At 32.6% G+C, this 19368-nt stretch overlaps 1 protein-coding gene and 1 long non-coding RNA gene across 2 annotated transcripts; both read right to left on the bottom strand.

Moving 5' to 3' along the window:
- Nucleotides 1-466: 466 nt before the first annotated feature.
- LOC134259484 (ficolin-1-like) lies at nt 467-4664 on the bottom strand. The gene is made up of 6 exons (XM_062742065.1): nt 4565-4664; nt 3962-4108; nt 3532-3674; nt 3323-3419; nt 1428-1592; nt 467-783 (listed from the first exon to the last, which is right to left on the bottom strand). Exons 1-6 carry the CDS (start codon nt 4647-4649, stop codon nt 542-544), a joined length of 879 nt encoding a protein of 292 aa, XP_062598049.1. The 5' UTR covers nt 4650-4664; the 3' UTR covers nt 467-541.
- A 5303-nt stretch (nt 4665-9967) lies between these two features.
- Nucleotides 9968-11061, bottom strand: LOC134259523 (uncharacterized). The gene is made up of 2 exons (XR_009990371.1): nt 10912-11061; nt 9968-10287 (listed from the first exon to the last, which is right to left on the bottom strand). It is a non-coding gene; the product is annotated as an uncharacterized LOC134259523 (long non-coding RNA).
- Nucleotides 11062-19368: the final 8307 nt, after the last annotated feature.

Raw genomic sequence — 19368 nt, 5'->3', positions numbered from 1 at the left:
TCAGATAGAGGATTATGTTTCAGATACTCTGTATCCACGCCACGTTACATTTTTTGCAATTGAAAAGTTTGGAATTAATGGTCGATGTTTATTTGTAGGAAATACAAGGTGTAGTCTTTAACTTGAAATATAGTGGAATACAAGACAGGACCCTTTTGTGATTAAGAATATTACTTACAGTAACCAATTTTATATATGCCAATAAAGGAATTAACGCAATTCCTTTATTGGCATATTGAAGTTTAAGGAAACGACGGATTGTTAAAAGGTTTAGAAAGCCTATGATAAGCAATATCCATAATCACAGATCCTAGTCTAAATTCTGGTGTCGAGGTATCAAAAATCGGACTTTCCGTAGCCTTTTCAAGAAGTCTATTTAAAAGCTTCAAAGTGATAGAGTTTTGTGCGAATATGATGTAGACCTAATTGTTGATTTACATAAGGTAGTAATGAATCAAAAGAGACGTCGTGTATTGCAGGTTTATTGTACGACCGATGCCGATGCATTTTTCTCAGGACTTATTATGCATTATAAAATTCTTTAGTTTTTGTGCCTGATCATCATCGCAGTCCTTTTTAGAGCTTCATTACCCTTCCAGCCCTGCCATACCATGCATTTAGTATTAGACACGGCAGACTTGGCGTTCTGTCCGTTAAGGTTTGAGTTGTAACAGTTGTTGTACCACCAGGCTCCGTGAAATGATTTTGCACAGTTACCGCCACTGTCATTGTTCTGATCCTTAGTGGTGAATTTACTACCATTGTGACGTTTTAAACTGTCACCTACAACAGAGTACATTGTACTGATGAGGTTAAAGAACAATATTTATCGAGACAATTATGACTACCACTCGAGTATCCATTGTCTTGTTACAACATAGTTACTTTTACTCATGTCATTATTTTTATTCTTAGTGATAAATATGCAAAAATTATTTTGCCAAAATCAACCTCAAAACTTGAAATCGGCTATTGATAAAATTGAAGTCTATTGCTGAAAAGGAACAATTAGTAACAAGGATTGAAAAAGCATCAAGATAAAAAATATTGTGTCATTTTTTAGTGGAAATTCCAAGTAGCAATAAAATATAAGTGAATGTGAAGTATTTACTATGTATATGAAATAAAATTTCCTGCATGCAGAGGTGAATGTCTAATGCCTATTTAAAAGAAATATTGGTTAAGTTGCGTAAATCAACATAGAGGATGTTAAATGAATACACTTTGACACATAATATGAAATGTTTGGTACTTAACGACGTTGAATCCTGATATTTGGTCTTAAACATTTTTTTTGCTAAACATTAAAAATATTTCAATGTACATGTACTGATAATTTGCCACTTGTGATGACATTAATTTAAATTCATTGACAAACATTAACAAACATTAGACAATTAGGTAAGTCAGTTGATGGATATACCTACCTGCGGTTCCTGAATACCCCGTCACAGTGAGTCTGTATTTACTGCTTTCGTCCAAGACATAAAACGTGGAGTACTGAGCGTATGCTTTGTCTCCATTGAACCTCTGTAGCTCAACCCGGAGTTCCTGGTCCTTGTTCTTAGTCAGATCAGAGATGGCGTCATTTCCTTAAAAATAGTAGGTTATTGTAAAATTGTGTCGCCTTTTTCTTGCTTATTCAACATGTGACGTAAAGGCTTGATAAAATGATAAGCATTAACGATGGATTCTATTAAAATCTTTCGAGACAATCAGCTGACGAATTGCTACATGTATTTGTCTTTGCCTGTTGTAATCCTTCACACATTACATTTTTTGGAAACAATTAAACATTTTCATTTTCAGCCTTTTCTCTTTAATCTGCTAAAGGAATTAAATTAATTTTGGCATATAACATCTTTTGACAAAATATGTATATTTCGTTTTCCTAGGGCCTAAGGATGGGTCTACATCCTTCAAAACTAAAGTAATCTTTAAAAATCTTCTATACATGTTGACATTTCTCAGTCAAATAATTGTATGATTGTAATAAGCATTGAACCCTCTTGCAAAATTATGAGAATTATTATATGCATGGGCCTAATGAACAGGAGTTCCTAAATAAGGGTATAAGTGAAAATGCATATATTCTTTGAAAATCATAACCCTGCTCCTATGTGTGCTTAGGAGACAATCTAAATACAGAATAATAACGAGCCAGAGTTGTCTTCCAAATTTTTGAAATTCATAGCCTCAGGGTCAGGGGTTCTGTGCTATCAAGGTTTTATTAGTGGAAATGCATCAATTTCAACAAATTGCTTCCGGGTTCTGTGAAATCACATAATTTTGAAAGGTCAAATTTTCGTGGTTTGAGGAAAACATATTGGTTCAGGAGAATTTGATTTCGTGTTTGAAGAACTTTTCAGTAGTGATATACATGTATGTGAACAATAGCAGTTGTGTTGGTCATAGTTTCGTGTGTCTTTTCATACCTTGAAAACAACAAAAATACCCCCTTCCCTCGAAAAGTAGTGATTTCAAAGTATTTAGCAAATAAAATAAGGAACTGTCTATGGTGTTATGGCGGAGCTCTATTGATCTTACAATGAAAATGCATCAAAAATACTTTTTCAACTTATAAACATTTGGCAGCCAATATACTCTCCTCTCTTTGGGTCGCTCATGTTTTTATATACAGGTGAACTTAGTTTTTTAATAGAGAGAATACAGTGTTCAATTTTGTTGGAAGTCATGACTTGAAAAATTCTATGAACGAGAATACAGGTGTACTTTTCATTCAGATTTAATATCTGTTAACAAAACAGAGAAATGGTAAATGTTTCTTTTTCGTGAGCTAGCAAGTCTCTGATTGTTCTTGACGTACGTTACTAGTTTGTCGTCGTCAAAACATTTTTTAAAATTATTTTTTTTAACTTTTAATTTTTAAATTGATAAAACTCGTAGAAATAAAATGACAATTTATTTGCAATGCTTTTAGAACACGAAGAGGTGTTTTTTTTTTCTAAATCTAGATAAATGTACATGTATTTTGTTCTTATGATGCATTTAACATTAATTTATTTTATCATGCAATATTATACTAAGTTGTTTCATAAGGAATAAAAATATTGAATTCTATTTCGAAATTCTAATTCATTTATTCTTAAATTTCATTGGAAAAGGATAAAATATCACAATGGATCAAATTTAAAAATCTGCAATATTACGTTAGGGATGTCTGTGCATTACTTAATAGAAAATTTGTGCCTTTTTTCGTTTACTTCCTAATTATATTTTGCCAAAGCAGGCATGTTCTGATTTCATAGTTTACATTTAAGGAGACACTTCATATCGCAAATTATACACAAACTAATCTTACCAATCCAGTAATTTTTAGAGGGATCACCAAATCCTTGTTTATACTCTGACCACGTCCTGTAAAAATCTGTTGACCCGTCCTGTCTTCTTTGTATGGCCTGAAATTAAATTTAAGAAGGTTACCTCTTAGAATTTCTTTTACATGAAAAAGCTTTTATCAACAAACCCGTTTGCGTTCCAAAAAGAATGTTACTATAACATGTAACTTACCGTCCAGCCCCCTCCTTTTGTTGTCATGTCACAGTATACGCTCTTTTTTCGTTTTCCATCCGGGTAAATTATATATAGACCATCCTTTCCTTTTCGTCCTGGATTTTTCTTTAGTATGGTTGCACAGTCTCTGTACTTATTACCTGAAAAAGGAGTCTGATACACTGTATATTACAAGAATATGTAATGCAAATTCTTAAAAAAAGGTATTGCTTGAAAATAGGACGAGGCTGATTTCTAAAGGCTGTGAAATTATTACGTACTTGTATATGTCGTACAGGAAAACAATGATAACATTTTTACAAAAGGAATTTAAATACATTGAGAAAGTAGTATAACCTTATCATTCTTTGATTGACGAAGTTGATATCAAAGTACCTTTGGAATAATCACTAATTACAAATTACTGGGAAAAATACTCAAAATGTACCGTTTTGAAATACTCCTTTAGATATTTTCGTCACATTATATATGGAGACGACATTCACTTCGAAGGAAACAGGATGTACAGTCTTAACACGGGATCCAGCCAGTTTCCAAAACCAACGAGAACTTTGAAGGTGTTGTTGAAGTTTTGCTGCAATATTTACAAATAATGTTAAACATTATTTTGTTTTAAAATCTATGAGTTATTTATAATGTATTACGAAATAAAGTAGGATTTAAATGTTCGTATTTTACTGTGACCTTGATCTTTCAATAAATATATATCTGGCTGGAACACAGAAGAAAGGATGCAGTTCAGGCCTTTTTTTTCACAATATATTTTTGTTATAGTTTATTTGTCTCATGTACAAGTTTTTTTAATAAAAATGTTAAGAAAGAAATGTAAACCTTTTTCATCAATATGATATAAATATACGTATACACATGACAGCTTTGATATTACAATTTGACTTGAGTATTTACACGCTGCAAACTATTCTTAGAAGTAAAAACTTTGATACAGTATCATAAATTTTGGAGAAGAATTATTTTAAGAATCTGAATCATTGAATCAAAGTATTTTTAAAAAGTGTAGATTACATACTACCTTTGAATGACGGAGGAACTCCATCGCCTTTTGCGTAAACCGATATAAGGACAAGACACAAGCTGATCTGGATTACAGACTTCATACTGTACCATACGCTGTACAACTATAAATTTTCTTTTATATAATGAATAGCCAATGCAATCCCATCATTACTGTGAAAGGTGATACCATTTTCGTGCAAGATAAATTGATTCTTATGCATCACCATACATTTGAAAGTTATATACTAGTAAATTATAATATATATTTTGATTTATGAATTTTAGAGTCTCCTTATTTTGGCTTGAAATAACATTTTCTTTACTTTATAACACAGTCCTTATGTCATCGTCGTTCAAGGAAACTAATTTTATTTTTTTAAACAAAATATATATCAGAGTAATTTAAATTGAAGAGAGAGAGAGAGAGAGAGAGAGAGAGAGAGAGAGAGAGAGAGAGAGAGAGGCAAAGTATTAGAAAATATATTTATAAGTTTATTTGATGAATAGAATTGATTCATGTATTTTGTAACATTGAAAAGTTGGCGTAGCATTACATACTGTACTAATCGACAAAGCTTAATCTGCAAGACCTCCGCTAGGGAAAAATATCAATACAACATAGTAAACTACACAGCAAAATATGTGATAGTAAAAGTTAAGTATTTGATAGTTATACTAGATGGTGCCAAGAAAATATTTACATAAATTCATTTGTTTTTTTTTTCAATTTTATATTCTATTAACATTGACATTAAATATAAGCAAAGTTAACTTCATACGAACGAATTGTAATAACTTATGGATATCAGCTCAGACTCACTGTGAACTGAAAGAAGACGGGTGATCAAGTGTAAACAGTGTCTTTTCTTTTGTTTCTTCCACAACCTTATCAAAGAACAGTGTCTCATCCTTTGTTTCTTTCCCCTTCTTATTAATAGAATATTTTTTCCGAAAAAATGACATAACATATTTCTTGGATGATAAAGGCCACATTGTTTCTTTCCCCTTCTTATTATTTAACAGTAACTTTTCCTTTGTTTCTCTCCACACCTTATCATTACGCAGTGTCTGATCTTTTGTATTTCTCTCCGCCTCCCCAAAGTTATTTAATATTATTCCTTTCCTCCTCCTCATTATTATGACACCACTTATCGTTAAATAGTAAAACATGTGTATGCTCCCTAAGAGCCAAATAATCTTATAATGCAACATACTTATAATATTACTTCACATCATCTTTACAACATGCTTATTCTCAAATTCCACTAAATTAACATATCAAATAATCTTATGGGAAAGATAGGAAACAATACTAAGTTTTTACGATATTTTTTTTTTTTTGTATTTTTTATTATATACATTAAAAAAATTTCTCTAGTTTTGTCACTGAGCGGATATGATACCCTCTTTTCTCTCCTTATTTGTTATTTCGCTTCATGCAAGTCTTTGGTCTTACCTATGTAAATCTTTGATTCCCTTTTTGCAGCCCTTTTTCAAACTTATCAGGTGGAGATTTGAATTATCGATCTAGACTTGGGGCAATAAAACTTAGACGAGCTCACTTTTGAACTCAGTCTCACGTTTACCAAAGGATTATATAGTGGGAAAAGTGAGACTGAGATCAAAAGTGAGCTCATCTAAGTTTTATGTCCCCCCATCCATATCAATGTAAGAAAGATCTTGGCCTGCCTCCAACTTTGCATAATACTTATTTTCATATTCACTCTTCACATCTTTTGAAACATTTTCATGAGAAACAAAAATTACATTTGAATAAAACTTTGTTATACTGCCCAAATGAAATATCGAAGGCCTTTAAAAACTCCTTTTATAAGACATACGAATGTTTGAAATATTTCAAGAGAAAGAACTGTCCAATACAATTAAGAAAGAAAAACCAATATTAGTAAATGACATTATAATTCCTTATGCTATTTATTTTTAAAAGAATACACTTTTTTAATTGGATGAAGAAGGACATGGGGATAACGAACAGTACGAGGGTTTTCCCAAAAAGTCGTAGACAATGTTAATAACTTTTTTAACACGCAACCAATACTAACCAAATTCTGCATAGACATGATACATGTAATGTTCTTAAAAATTGCAAATTCTTAAATATATATCTTTCATATTAATTATATTGGGACAATTTATATGAAGGCCAATATGGGCTGTCGGCGCACGACCAAATTTCGGAATAATTTACGCATATAACTATTACATTTGGGTTTTTTTTCCATTGTGGTATGTAAAAGATTGAACTAAAATTTAAATCACCAGAATCAAAATATCAATGATATGTCAAATTTTCATATAGATAGTATTAGAAACAGAAAACTGGTGGCATGATTTTCAAAGTGTTGTTCGAATTGAGATTTATGAAAATGACGTCGTCGAACGCGTACCCGGCGCACGGAAATGTAATAAATTGTTTTTGGTATGTTTTATATTCATCAGAGACGGGTGAAAAGAGTACTGAAAGGGCATTACACACTATATCTTAATAGAAAAGTTAATTTTCTATAGTATGAGATTCAAAGATAGTTTACTTTTTCCTCTATATCGAAAAAAAATATTGCATGTAAAGAGTACTGATTGTTTAACGCAGACATTTGAGAACGTTCTGGGCTATAAACGTCGTCTAACAAGGTGTATTCACTGCTGCCTAAAATGCAAGGTGATCAACTAAATTAATTTCGACTAAAACTTGAATCTGCTTAAGAAAACGGACAGTAGTGAATTTAAGATATTACCTTAGTCAAGAGTGGTTTTTCACTATAAAAATATTAATTTGGATGTTAATAGCCCCATGTCATGTGAAGCAGAAAAAGTGACTATGTCGTTTTGAGAGACGTAAATTACGCTTGCTTTGTGCGCCGATGTACACTTACATAGTTTCTTTATTTTTTCATGGTTTTCTTATTAAATGTGGTATCGTCATGAATCTTGAAATACATGATCATAAAATGTTACTCTTTGCTATGACAAGAAAAGAAATTTGATTAAGCAAAGAGAAAAAAAAAATATGTTCCCTGTCTACGACTTTTTGGGACAACCCTCGTATTTAATATCAAAGTCCATAAAACAATACAAAATAGGAGCACAGCAAACACGGACCTCCGAAACATCTGAGGTGGGATCAGGTGCCATGGAGTGAGCATCCCCTGCTGACCAGTCACACCCGCCGTGTGCTCATTGTCATGATCGTGAAATGACAGAAAAATTCGCCGTCAATTCAGGGTATAAATCATGGACTAACAATTGGTATGAAAAACGTCAGTCAGCATTTGACTCAATGATAAATTGTATTTGCTGACAAGGTCATTGAATCGACCATAGAACTTTCGAAATGATTACTTTAAAGGAGACTGCTGATATTCTTGTTTCATCAACTTGCTTGTCAACAATTTACCTCGTTTCAGAAATTGTTCATACATAGAGCATGGTCTTGCGTATCGAATCATCTGAAATATATACACTACGTATGCAGGTGATGAAGGTATATTGCTGCATAAGTAAGGGAAGTTGACGTTACAAAAATTAAAGTCGTCACGTTTATCATATTACTTGGTTGTTAGGTTACCATTAACGTCTTTTTCAAGTAAAATATCCAAGTATGAAACAGACGTGTCACCCTCTGTGGTATGTTTTATCTCAATCTCTCCTGGATATATCGTATCGACGTAGGAATGGAAATTACCATTGTTGATCGACAATACGTCGCAGAGAATATCTGAAGGTCGAGTTGAAGCCCACAACAAGAGTTTTCTTCTTTTCACGCATAAGATTTTTTTTTTATAAATTCTGTTTCATATTAATACAAAAAAAGGTCTGTTAATAACGGAGCTCAATTAGTTTTCATGGGAATTCCAATAGATTGTTGAAAGACCTAGTCTCCAAAAACTACATAGAAATTGTCAATCAGAAATTCATGCATTTTCTTGATGTCAACTTCAGAGTAATTGTTTGTGCAATCAGAATCTTTAAAAAAAAAATGATTTTGCAAATAACCAATAAACAGGTTAGTTAATTTACAAGTTCCATTTCTATTGAAGAAGCAGCTGTCAATGATATTATAATAATTTAAATTTATCACGGGGAGTGGTTGTGTATAAAGTTGAAAAGACGGAAAATTTTAAGCTTTTGATTTTAGTAAAATCTTGTGATTTCATTGGAATTTTTATAGTATACACATCTGTTTCAAACTACAAATTGAATATATAGTTGCACAGCATAATACTCTTGTAGTTTTTCCTTCACTACTGTCAATATCGTAGTGAGGAGTAGCGAAAGAGGCTTGGTTGAACATTTACTGAACCCGCAATGTATCTTTGCTTGTAAGGATTCTGATGAAGTTTCGGATTCCAACATATATAAGGTAGTTAAAATTCATTTTGACTCTGTGCAATATTAAAAATATTCAAAACTAAAATATGATTTTGAAAAATTTCTTCCTTAGAAAGGGAAGTGTGAGTATAAGTAGGATTACCACTTTTTGAATTGAATTCAAGTTCTTCTAGAATACAATTTATACAATGAACCTTACAAACGTAGACAATGTTGTTACCTGCTTTGTCGGCAGGGACCAGTATGTAATGATCGTGTAATCTATCTAATTCTTTTATTTCACTTCCGGTTTCTTGAACACAGAAGGACAGATAGTTTTCAAATTGCCCTTCATTCTTTAAATACGTCACTTTAACGTGGATCTCATACATTGAATCCATTCTGACAAGGTGTCAACGTCTTCTTTTTCATATCTGGCCAATCGTCTGGCGTAATTTTCAACAGAATCCATAATCTCAATGAAATTCTGATGCCAGTTGAAGAATCGGGGTTCCCTATATTTAGGATCTTTGAAAATAAATGATCTAAGGTCCTCATTATTAACTATATTTACGTTACCGGTAATAACGTGTATAGCAGGACTATAGTTATAGGGTGAAGAAGAACACGGTTGAGAATCATATTTCAGATACTCTGTATCCAGGCCATGTAAAGTTTTTTGTAAAAGTTTGGAAGCAATTGTCGATGTGTATTTGTAGGAAATACAAGGCGTAGTCTTTAACTTGAAATAAGTAGAATACAAGACTGGACCCTTTTGTGATTAAGAATATGACTTATATTAACCGCGTCAATTCCTTTATTGGCATATTGAAGTTTAAGGAAAAGACGGATTGTTTTATCTGCAATTTCTTCTACAAAACGTGCAGGTTTAAAAAGCCCATGATAAGCAATATCCATAATCACAGATCCGAGTCTATATTCTGGTGTCGAGGTATCAAAAATAGGACTTTCCTTGACCTTTTAAAGACGATTATTTAAAAGTTTCAAAGGGACAGTGGAAGGTTTTGTGCAAATATGATGTAGACCTAACTGTTGATTTACTTAAGATAGTAATGAATCAAAAGAGACGTCGTGTATTGCAGGTTTATTGTACGACCGATGCCGATGCATTCTTCTCAGGACTTATCATGCATTATCAAATTCTTTAGTTTTTGTGCCTGATCATCATCACAGTCCTTTTTAGAGCTTCATTACCCTTCCAGCTCTGCCATACAATGCACTTAGTATAAGACACGGCAGACTTGGCGTTCTGTCCGTTAAGGTTTGAATGAGAACAGCTGTTGAACCACCAGTCCCCTTGATAGTAGATAGCACAGTTAACACTACTCCTGTCGTTATCCTGATCCTTAGTGCTGAATTTACTACCATTGTGATACTTTAAACTGTCACCTAGAACAGAGTATAGATAAACTTAAAATACAATGTTTATCGGGACAATTGTGACTATCACTCGAGTCTCCATTGTTTTGTTACAACATAGGATACTACTACTCATGCCATTATTCTTATTCTTAGTGCTTAATTTGGAATCATTGTCAAAAGTCAAACTTGACACCTGAAATAGGTTATTGATAAGATTGAAGTTTATTGCTTAAGAGGTACAATAAGTAACAAGGATTGAAAACGCAAGATAAAAAATATTGTCATTTTTTAGTGGAAATTCCAAGTAGCAATAAAATATAAGTGAATGTGAAGTATTTACAATGTATATAAAACATTTTTTTGATTTCTTGCATGCAGAGGTGAATATCTAATGCCTATTTAAAAGAAATATTGGTAAATTTGCTTAAATCAACATAGAGGATGTTAAATGAATACACTTTGACACAGAATATGAAATATTTGGTACTTAACGAGGTTGAATCCTGATATTTAAAGTCTTAAACATTTCTTTTTTTGCTAAACATTAAAAATATTTCAATGCACTGATAAATTGCCACTTGTGATGACATAAATTTAATATCTTTGACCAGCATTAGACTATTAGGTAAGTCAATTGCTGGATATACCTACCTGCGGTTCCTGAATACCCGGACACAGTGAGTCTGTATTTACTCTTTTCATCCAGGACATAAAAAGTGGAGTACTGGTCGTATGCTTTGTCTCCATGGAATCTTTGTAGCTCGACCCGGTGTTCCTGGTCCTTGTTATTTGTCAGATCAAAGATTGCGTTATTTCCTTATAAAATAGTAGTTTATTGTAAAATTGTGTCGCCTATTTCTTGCTTATTCAATATGTGACGTAAATGATTGATAAAATGATAAGCATGAACGATGGATTTCATTAAAATCTATCCAGACAATCAGCTGACGTACTGTTACATGTATTTGTCTTTGCCTGTTGTAATCTTTCATACATTACATTTTTTGAAAACGATTAAATATTAAACATCAAAACGAAAGAAGTCTTTAAAAATCTTCTCAACATGTTAACATCGATCAGTCAAAATGCATATATGATTGTAATAAGCATTGAACCCTCTTACAAAATTATGAGAACTGTGACATGCATGGACCCTATGAACAGGAGTTCTTGTTTTAAGGTATAAGTGAAAATGCATTTATTCTTTAAAAATCTTTTCCCTAGCTGCGCCTACGTGTGTTAAGGAGACAAACTAAAACTAGAAAAATAACGAGCAAAAGTTTGTCTTGCAAATTGTTGAAATTCATAGCCTCAGTGGGTTCTAGGCTATCACGGTTCTATTAGTGAAAATGCATCAATTTCTAAAAATGTTTTTTGCATCTTACAGTTACCCTTTCTGCTTATGAACATTATGCAGGCAATATACCCCCTCTCTTTGGGTCGCTCATGTTTAATATAAAGGGTAAACTTAGTTTTTAATAGAGAGAATACAGTGTTCATTTTTGTTGGAAGTCTTGACTTGAACAATTTTCTACTAATGAGAGTAAAGATTTAAGAGAACAGAAAGTCTTTTTCGTGAGCTAGAAACACTCTAGTTGCTGTTAACGTACATTACGAGTCGGCATAACAATAAAAAAAATGTTTTTTTACGATTTGGAATATTTTTTTCTTTTATTTTTCAAATTGATAAAAATTGTAAAAAAAGACAATTTATTTGAAAATGAAAGTGAAAGTAAATAGAAATTTACAAATGATTTCATTTTTTTTTGATCAGAGGAAAGTTTTTGAGTATGGGTGTACTTAGGGGAGACCTTGATTTTATTAATGATTTGGATTCCGTAGCGTGAAGAAAATCAGGATTTCATCGTCAGCTGATCGTAGAAGTGCACTGTTTAATTATATCATACCGGTATCATGTCACTGTTGTTGTTTATGTTTTGACAAATTAGGAAGTATATTTTTGCTAAAATAGTTTTTATGTGATACTTTCATATAGTTAAGAAAATTAATGTGCAGAAATTTAATAATTTTATGATGTGTACATTTAATATTTTCCGAAGTAACGTCGTAATATATCTACATAAATTGCAAAAATGAAAGTTGCTAGATTTTAAAGGCTTGATAATGTTATGTTAATAATATGTTAATTAGCAATTGCATAAGGAAGATTTTTTTCTGTTTTTTTTTGGAGGGGGATGTAAAAACAATTAGAGGGCATTTAAGCATGTTTAGAAAGTAAAAATTTTCTTAATCCCTTATTTTCATCATAATTATAAGTTAAAGTTGGAGGTGTAATTTTCACTTATTTTTTTTCGTCATCATGCAGATCATCACGATCATCGAGGTAGAAAACTTCTTAAAGTGCTTATAAAGCTAAAAACATTGTCAATGAACAGTAGTCATAAAACAAAGCATCTATTGTTGGTGCATGTGTGATCAATCACAAGAAATTAAGTGTAAATAGAAGCATGCTGTTGATATAATGTAAATTTTGTACAGAAATAAGGTTTCATATGATTATATATTCCATTAAAAATAGGTTAGCAGTTGAACAAGTTTGTGATGGAGAAACCATGCTACAAAGCATGCACACTCATCGTTCATGTATATACACACAGGAAAACCAACATTTCGTTCATCATCACCAGCTATATGTTATCCTTGTTTCATTCCATAGCACACAGTTTCATGGTTTTCATTTTTATATTATACAAAATTAATGTAGAGGTTGTTGATTTTTTTTAACTTGAACTTATTAAAATTTTTACCAATTCTAACTGTTGATTTTAGTAATATTTATCTATATACCAATATTCCTGTATTTTTATCTCTCTCTGTTATAGGTCATTTTATGGTGTAAGACACCTGATGCTGTAGAGAGATTTTGACATGTTTTATCATTTACTACAAGATTCCGCGATCAATGTAATAGTTGTGATTTTTTCCAGAATCGATTCCTTATTTTTAATTCAGACAGAGAGAGAATCCTTGTGTTGTAACAAAGTGACCGCTAGACCAGGGCTGGACATGGTTTGAATCCTATCCAGGCTTTTGTTAATTTTACACCTGCTTTCCTGTTGACAATTTTTTTTCTATATTTCCATTGTTATCATTCCATTTTATTGAACACTGACATTCCATTTTGTCTCTACTTAACATTTGCACACCAGATTTAAGAGGCAAAAATTGAGATAACCTTTTTGCAGCACTACAAAAGCAAAGAAAGCAATTTTTACGTTGAAAATTTGAAATTATTAATAAAAAGAAAGGGAACTAAATTTGAAATTGGTGACTTTTCGGCTTTTACCCATTATTTGTCACATCTAGTCAGGAAATGTTTCATGTGTTACCATGGTGATATAGCTGCTAACTTGCATACACATGTATCTGATGCAAAGCAATAAATTTGTATATTGACACAATCTTTTTGATCTTTTAGTAGCATACATAGCTGGACTATAAAGATTTCATTTCTTAATTGTCTACCTACAATGTGTAAAAATATTTGTATCAAACGAGTTTTACTGTATATGATAAGGAGTAAAGGATAAATGCACTTTAGCTATGAGAGTTGGGACCCGGTATTTTGAGCAAAATAAAATTCCAAAATTCCTTGAATTTATGTTTTATAGGTATTTTACAATATCTAAAGTGCAGGTTTTGGTATATTATATTACATGAAAGTATTGAACAATGCCGAGCGACGCTACCTTTTGAGACAAGGGTCTAACAGTTTTGTCACATTTCTATTGTTATTCATTCTACCTCATCCCTAAACACTAGAATCATTTATTTTTTTGCACCATAAAACTACACAATCTATCTCTCTTCTCCATTTAAATTCGTAGTATAGAATCTGATTGCGAAAAAGCATGTGTTCTAATGTTTACATTCCACTTCCATGCGATGACTATTTGTGGATACTTCAAATTCGAAAGTGGTCCCGTTCAAATTTTCGGAATTAAAGGCTTATACATGTTCTATTCAATGACATTGCCTTTGATTATAGTAATATGTATGGCAAAAATTTCATGGCATAAATATCAAAAGCGTATACTAAACTATACTTCGCCTTGCACAATAATCACAGATTAATTTACCGATAAATCGTAAAGTAAAGCTTAAAATGGGTAGCCAAAATGGTTCCAAAAGTTTGAGAGGTATTGACGAGTCTCGGAGCTTTATGATAATTGTATAAAGCTGCTTTAATTGATAACGTTGTAAGTCAAGAAATGTAGGTCAGAAGAAAGTCTAAACAGATCCTGTGACAAGCAATTTCATCGTATTCAAGAAGGAGACCAAGTTCAGATAGTCTAAAGTCTCATGTGAAAAGTTTGAAAATTACCAAATCTGAATAATCAACAACTAAAATCAAAGTACTGAAAAGCGGTCAACATACAAAGTCTTTAATTTACAAAAAACACCAGACAATGCAAGAAGCAGAAATTGTGACTTTGCAGCATTATATTGAATGTCAGAGCCATGGAATAATTATATGTGTCATCTATAAACGTAAATTTCGAAATTATACATTCATAAATATTGGAAAAGTATCAAATCGTATTTTTTTTTTGAAAGACAAAATTGATTTTTTATATTCTCCTAATGATTAGATTGTAACGATAAGTACCGGCCACTTAAAAAAAACCTGAATAAATGTTTCGCATATTTCTGTCATGCTCTATTACCTCTGATATTAAAAAAAAAATTATTTTTCATATTCTTTAGAATTTTGAATTTGAAGAATGGGTAGAGTTAAGGGATCAAAATTAAACATTTAGTAAACTTAACTCCTAGATGATACATTTAGATATTCAATTTGAAAGTCGATTCCGTATATTAAGGTATTGAGTACTTCTTTTGAAAATCATTTGCTACAATGCAAGGTATAGGCATGATGGATTGAAAACTTGTAACAAATATTTTTTTTTTTAAATATCCTTTGTCTCTACCAATGTTATTATCATTAAATATTGGCATAATCTTTTGTTTCTCTCCCAACTTCCCTCAATACTTGACTCAATATTATACTTCCCATCCTACTCATCATCAAACAATGACACATTTTTACTTACCTACCACTTCTCATCAAATAGTGAAATATATTTATGATACCTTCCAGTCAAATTATCATACAATACCACATACTTAAAATAATATGATGACAGTGCGACCGGTAGGGCGAGCGCAGATACTTATCAAGTTTTCATTTAGATCGGGCTCGTCAAACCACACGTGACATTCCGTGCGTATGAGACCCTGACGTCACATGACGTCTTATGTATGTTGCTTTACCAAACCGAAGTCTGAACAGGGCTAATTTTAATGAAGGACCGTTTCATTGACTATTTTTCTGCAATAAATTCATTAAATCAAGGCAGGTTTATTATTTGTTTAACCTCTGTTGTTATTCTCGCGAGAACGCTGTTGAAGCTTTTGTGTACGAAGCGATGCATTGTGAGTCAAAATTAATCTACCGAATGAATGAATGTGCAGTAGTCCGAATTTTCTCTTCGCCCAAGCGTTGTCGTTAGAGCTCGCAGTGATTCACAGTTTTTAAGGTATTTTTTAATGTCTTTTACGAACAATAAGTAAGGATTAAGACCTTTCATCATAACCATAAAGTCAAAATTTTTCAAAATTTTCGTTTAAGACATTTTTGGCTGCTCATATGTATCCTGTATGAAGTGGAGGGGGGGTTTATTTATGAGTCAGGGGTTCTGTAATTTCTTGTATACGATATCATACATTAAAAAACTAGAAATATGTCCATAGGACATGGATGCCCCGCCGAACTTATATCATTCATACAACATGAAATTTCGAATCTGTGTATGAAATTTCAAAATATCTTGAATAATTGCATTGCTTACATTAGTATGTATCAGCATTTGAAGTTTAACACTAATTTAAGAAAAATGAAGGTCAAGGTCAAAGGTGAGGTCAAGGTAAAAAAAATGTTGATGCAGTTGAAAAGCTCTCATCAGTATGTATCAGTATATGAAGTTGAGAAAAATATTAATGGCTTCTTTAAAACTGACTTAATCACAATTTGATAAAAACTGAGATCAAGGTCAGATGAAAGTTCAAGGTCAAAAATATTGATGCAGATGAATTGCTGATATCAGTATGTATCAGCATATAAAATAAGACACTAATCTATGGAATGAGGTCAAGGTCAAAGGTAAAAGTTAAATGTTGATGCAGTTAAATCGCTGTCATCAGTAAGTATCAACATATGAAGTTTGATAAAAAAATATATTGAATGGTATCTTTAAAACTGAGCTAAACACTCATTTAAGAAAAGTGAGGTCAACGGTCAGAGAAAGGTCAGGTAAAAAAAATGTTGATGCAGATGAATAGTTCTCATCAGTATGTATCAGCATATGAAGTTTGATAACACTATTTTGAATGGTATCCTAAAACTGAGCTAAACACTCATTTAAGAAAAGTGAGGTCAAGGTCAAAGGAAAGTTCAAGGTCAAAAATGTTGATGCAGTTGCATAGCTCTCATCAGTATGTATCAGCATATGAAGTTTGATAACATTATCTTGAATGGTGTTTTTAAAACTGAGCTAAACACTCATTTAAGAAAAGTGAAGTCAACGTCAAAGAAAAGGTCAAGGTCAAAAATGTTGATGCAGTTGAATAGCTCTCATCGGTATGTATCAGCATATGAAGCTTGAAAACACTATGTTGAATGGTATCTTTAAAACTGAGTTAAACACTTATTTAAGAAAAGTGAGGTCTAAGTCAAAGGAAAGGTCAAGGTCAAAAATGTTGATTTAGTTGCATAGCTCTCATCAATATCTATCATCCTATGAAGTTTGATGAAAATATCTTGGATAGTTTCTTTGAAACTGAGCTTTGAACTGAGCTAAACGCAAAGTGTGACGGAAGGACAGACAGAAGGACAGAAGGACGGAAGGAGGGAAGTCAGACATGACAAACACTACTAGGTATATGCCCCGGCCATATTAATGGCGGGGCATAACAAGATTTTCTTTAGTTTTGTCACTGAGCGGTGTGATACCCTCTTTTCTTATCTTATTTGTGTTATCTTTTCTCTTCTTTTTTGTGATTTCGCTTCCCCCAGTCTTTTGGACTTACCTATGTAAATCCTTGATCCCCTTTTCTGCTCTTTTGCTTTTATGTGGTCAATTTTACATGTGTAGTGCATGCTCTTGTATTCTTATGAGAGACAAAAATGACATTTAAAAAAAAAGTTTGTTATACTGCCGAAATTAAATATAGAAGGCACATTCTTATCTTTTTAAAACCCTTTTTAGAAGACATAAGAAAAATACAGATATCTCAAGGGACACATCCGTCCAAAGTTTATAATATTACACTTTTTAATCTTTTATCAGCATTCTTGTCAGGAATGATTATGCATTATAGAATTCTTTAGTTTTTCTGCCTGATCATCATCACAGTCCTTTTTAGAGCTTCATTAGGCTTCCAGCCCTTCCATACCGCGTATCTATAACCATATAAAGCAGACTGGGCGTACAGTCCATTAAGGTTTGAGTCGGCACAGCTGCAGTACCACCAGGCTCCGTGTCGCATTGTAGCACATCTACCACGATTACAGTCGTTGTCTATGTCCTTAGTGCTGAATTTACTACCGTTGTGATACTTTAAACTGTCACCTAGAACAGAATATTGAAAACCTTAAAGTACAAAATTTATCGAGACAATAGTGACAACCACTTGACTCTCCATTTTCTTCTTACAACAGAGTAACTGCTACTCATGCCATTATTCTTGTTCTTTATGCTGAATTTTCTATCATTGTCAAAAGTCAAATTTGACACCTTAACTGGATTATTGATATATGTTAGACTGAGGTCTATTGATTAAAAGGAACAATCAGTGACAAGAATTGTACCAACATCAAGGTAAGGAATGTTGTGCTTTTGGATGGCTAAATGGGACATACTTAAACAAGTCCCACGGGGAAAATAAGTCCCACATGAGTCCCCTAGAAAAATAATGGGTCCCACCAGGAAATATGACATTTTATTAATGTTTAATAACATATTAGTGAATGTGACGAATATAGAGGATATCTATAGATATTGTGTGATTTGATATTGGCTTTATCCAACGAGTTGAAATGGTGTATATATTCGCAAGGCTTGCTGAGCGAATATATATTATTTCAACGAGTTGGATAAAGCTAATATCAAATCACACAATTATAAATGTTCTATTTATCTCATACGATTTTTATTTTTACAAAGCTTTGAGACATCCCATGAGAAACTACATGAATGATTCTAATTCAAATTGATGACGCATAATTTGACGACGTTGACTTAGCACTGTTGATGTTGAAATGCTTCGAAAGAAAGAAGATCGTGATCATAACTTAGAAATTTTGCTATATGCGTCTTTGAAAACATTATGTGACAATTGCTGGAGCTTTACATCGAACGAACTTCCGACTGAGAGTTGTAAGGACCATGGGATCGTGAAAATTAACTCTTTGTGTGTACAAAACGTTCTAGGGAAGGACTCCTACTTGTAGATTCATTGTTGATCCATAGTTAGTTACAACTACATTACTAGGTACGCAAACGTAGTATAATATAAGAAAACATTGTTGAAGATGCTAAAGGAATCTTATAACAAGAGATGTTTGTAAAACACTTATCCCCCTCCCCACAAATTGGAATTTTTCTAAGTTCAAAAGGGCATATCTCTTTTAAAACTGGCACAATTGTACCCTAAACAGAACTTGATATAGATATTTATCTGATAAATATGTATACAAAATTTCATGTCAGTATGTGCAACCTCTGCACAGAAAATGAGTCGCATGCGTGGCGCAGTGGTTAGAGCGTCTGCTCTAGAGTCGCTAAGTGTAAGGAGTCAATCCTTACGTCGCAGGTTCAGATCCCACCGTGGGACGTGGAGACAGGTCCTTTGGATGAGACCGTATAAACCGAGGTACCGTGTCGCAGTAGGTGCTGGCACGAAAAAGATCCCTTCCTGCTCAATGGCCCTGAGTGCCGATTATAGGACAAAATTTACAGCTCTCCACCGGAGAGTGGTGGCGTCTCCATATTAAAAAAATTTTGAGAGGGACGTTAAACGATATAC

This window comes from Saccostrea cucullata, unplaced genomic scaffold (genome assembly GCF_032062105.1).
Source record: "Saccostrea cucullata isolate Sc308-1 unplaced genomic scaffold, CSIRO_AGI_Scuc_v1 ctg2459, whole genome shotgun sequence".
Taxonomy (NCBI): domain Eukaryota; kingdom Metazoa; phylum Mollusca; class Bivalvia; order Ostreida; family Ostreidae; genus Saccostrea; species Saccostrea cuccullata.
Note: the sequence above shows the minus strand (reverse complement) of the source record. Positions and strands in the feature narration are given on the sequence as shown.

Coding starts and splice junctions, on each gene's coding strand:
- LOC134259484 (XM_062742065.1), bottom strand. CDS start 4,649: ATGAAGTCTGTAATCCAGATCAGCTTGTGTCTTGTCCTTATATCGGTT. Junction 3,675..3,961: donor TAAAGGAGTATTTCAAAACG/GTACATTTTGAG, acceptor CTCCTTTTTCAG/GTAATAAGTACAGAGACTGT. Junction 3,420..3,531: donor CAAAAGGAGGGGGCTGGACG/GTAAGTTACATG, acceptor ATTTAATTTCAG/GCCATACAAAGAAGACAGGA.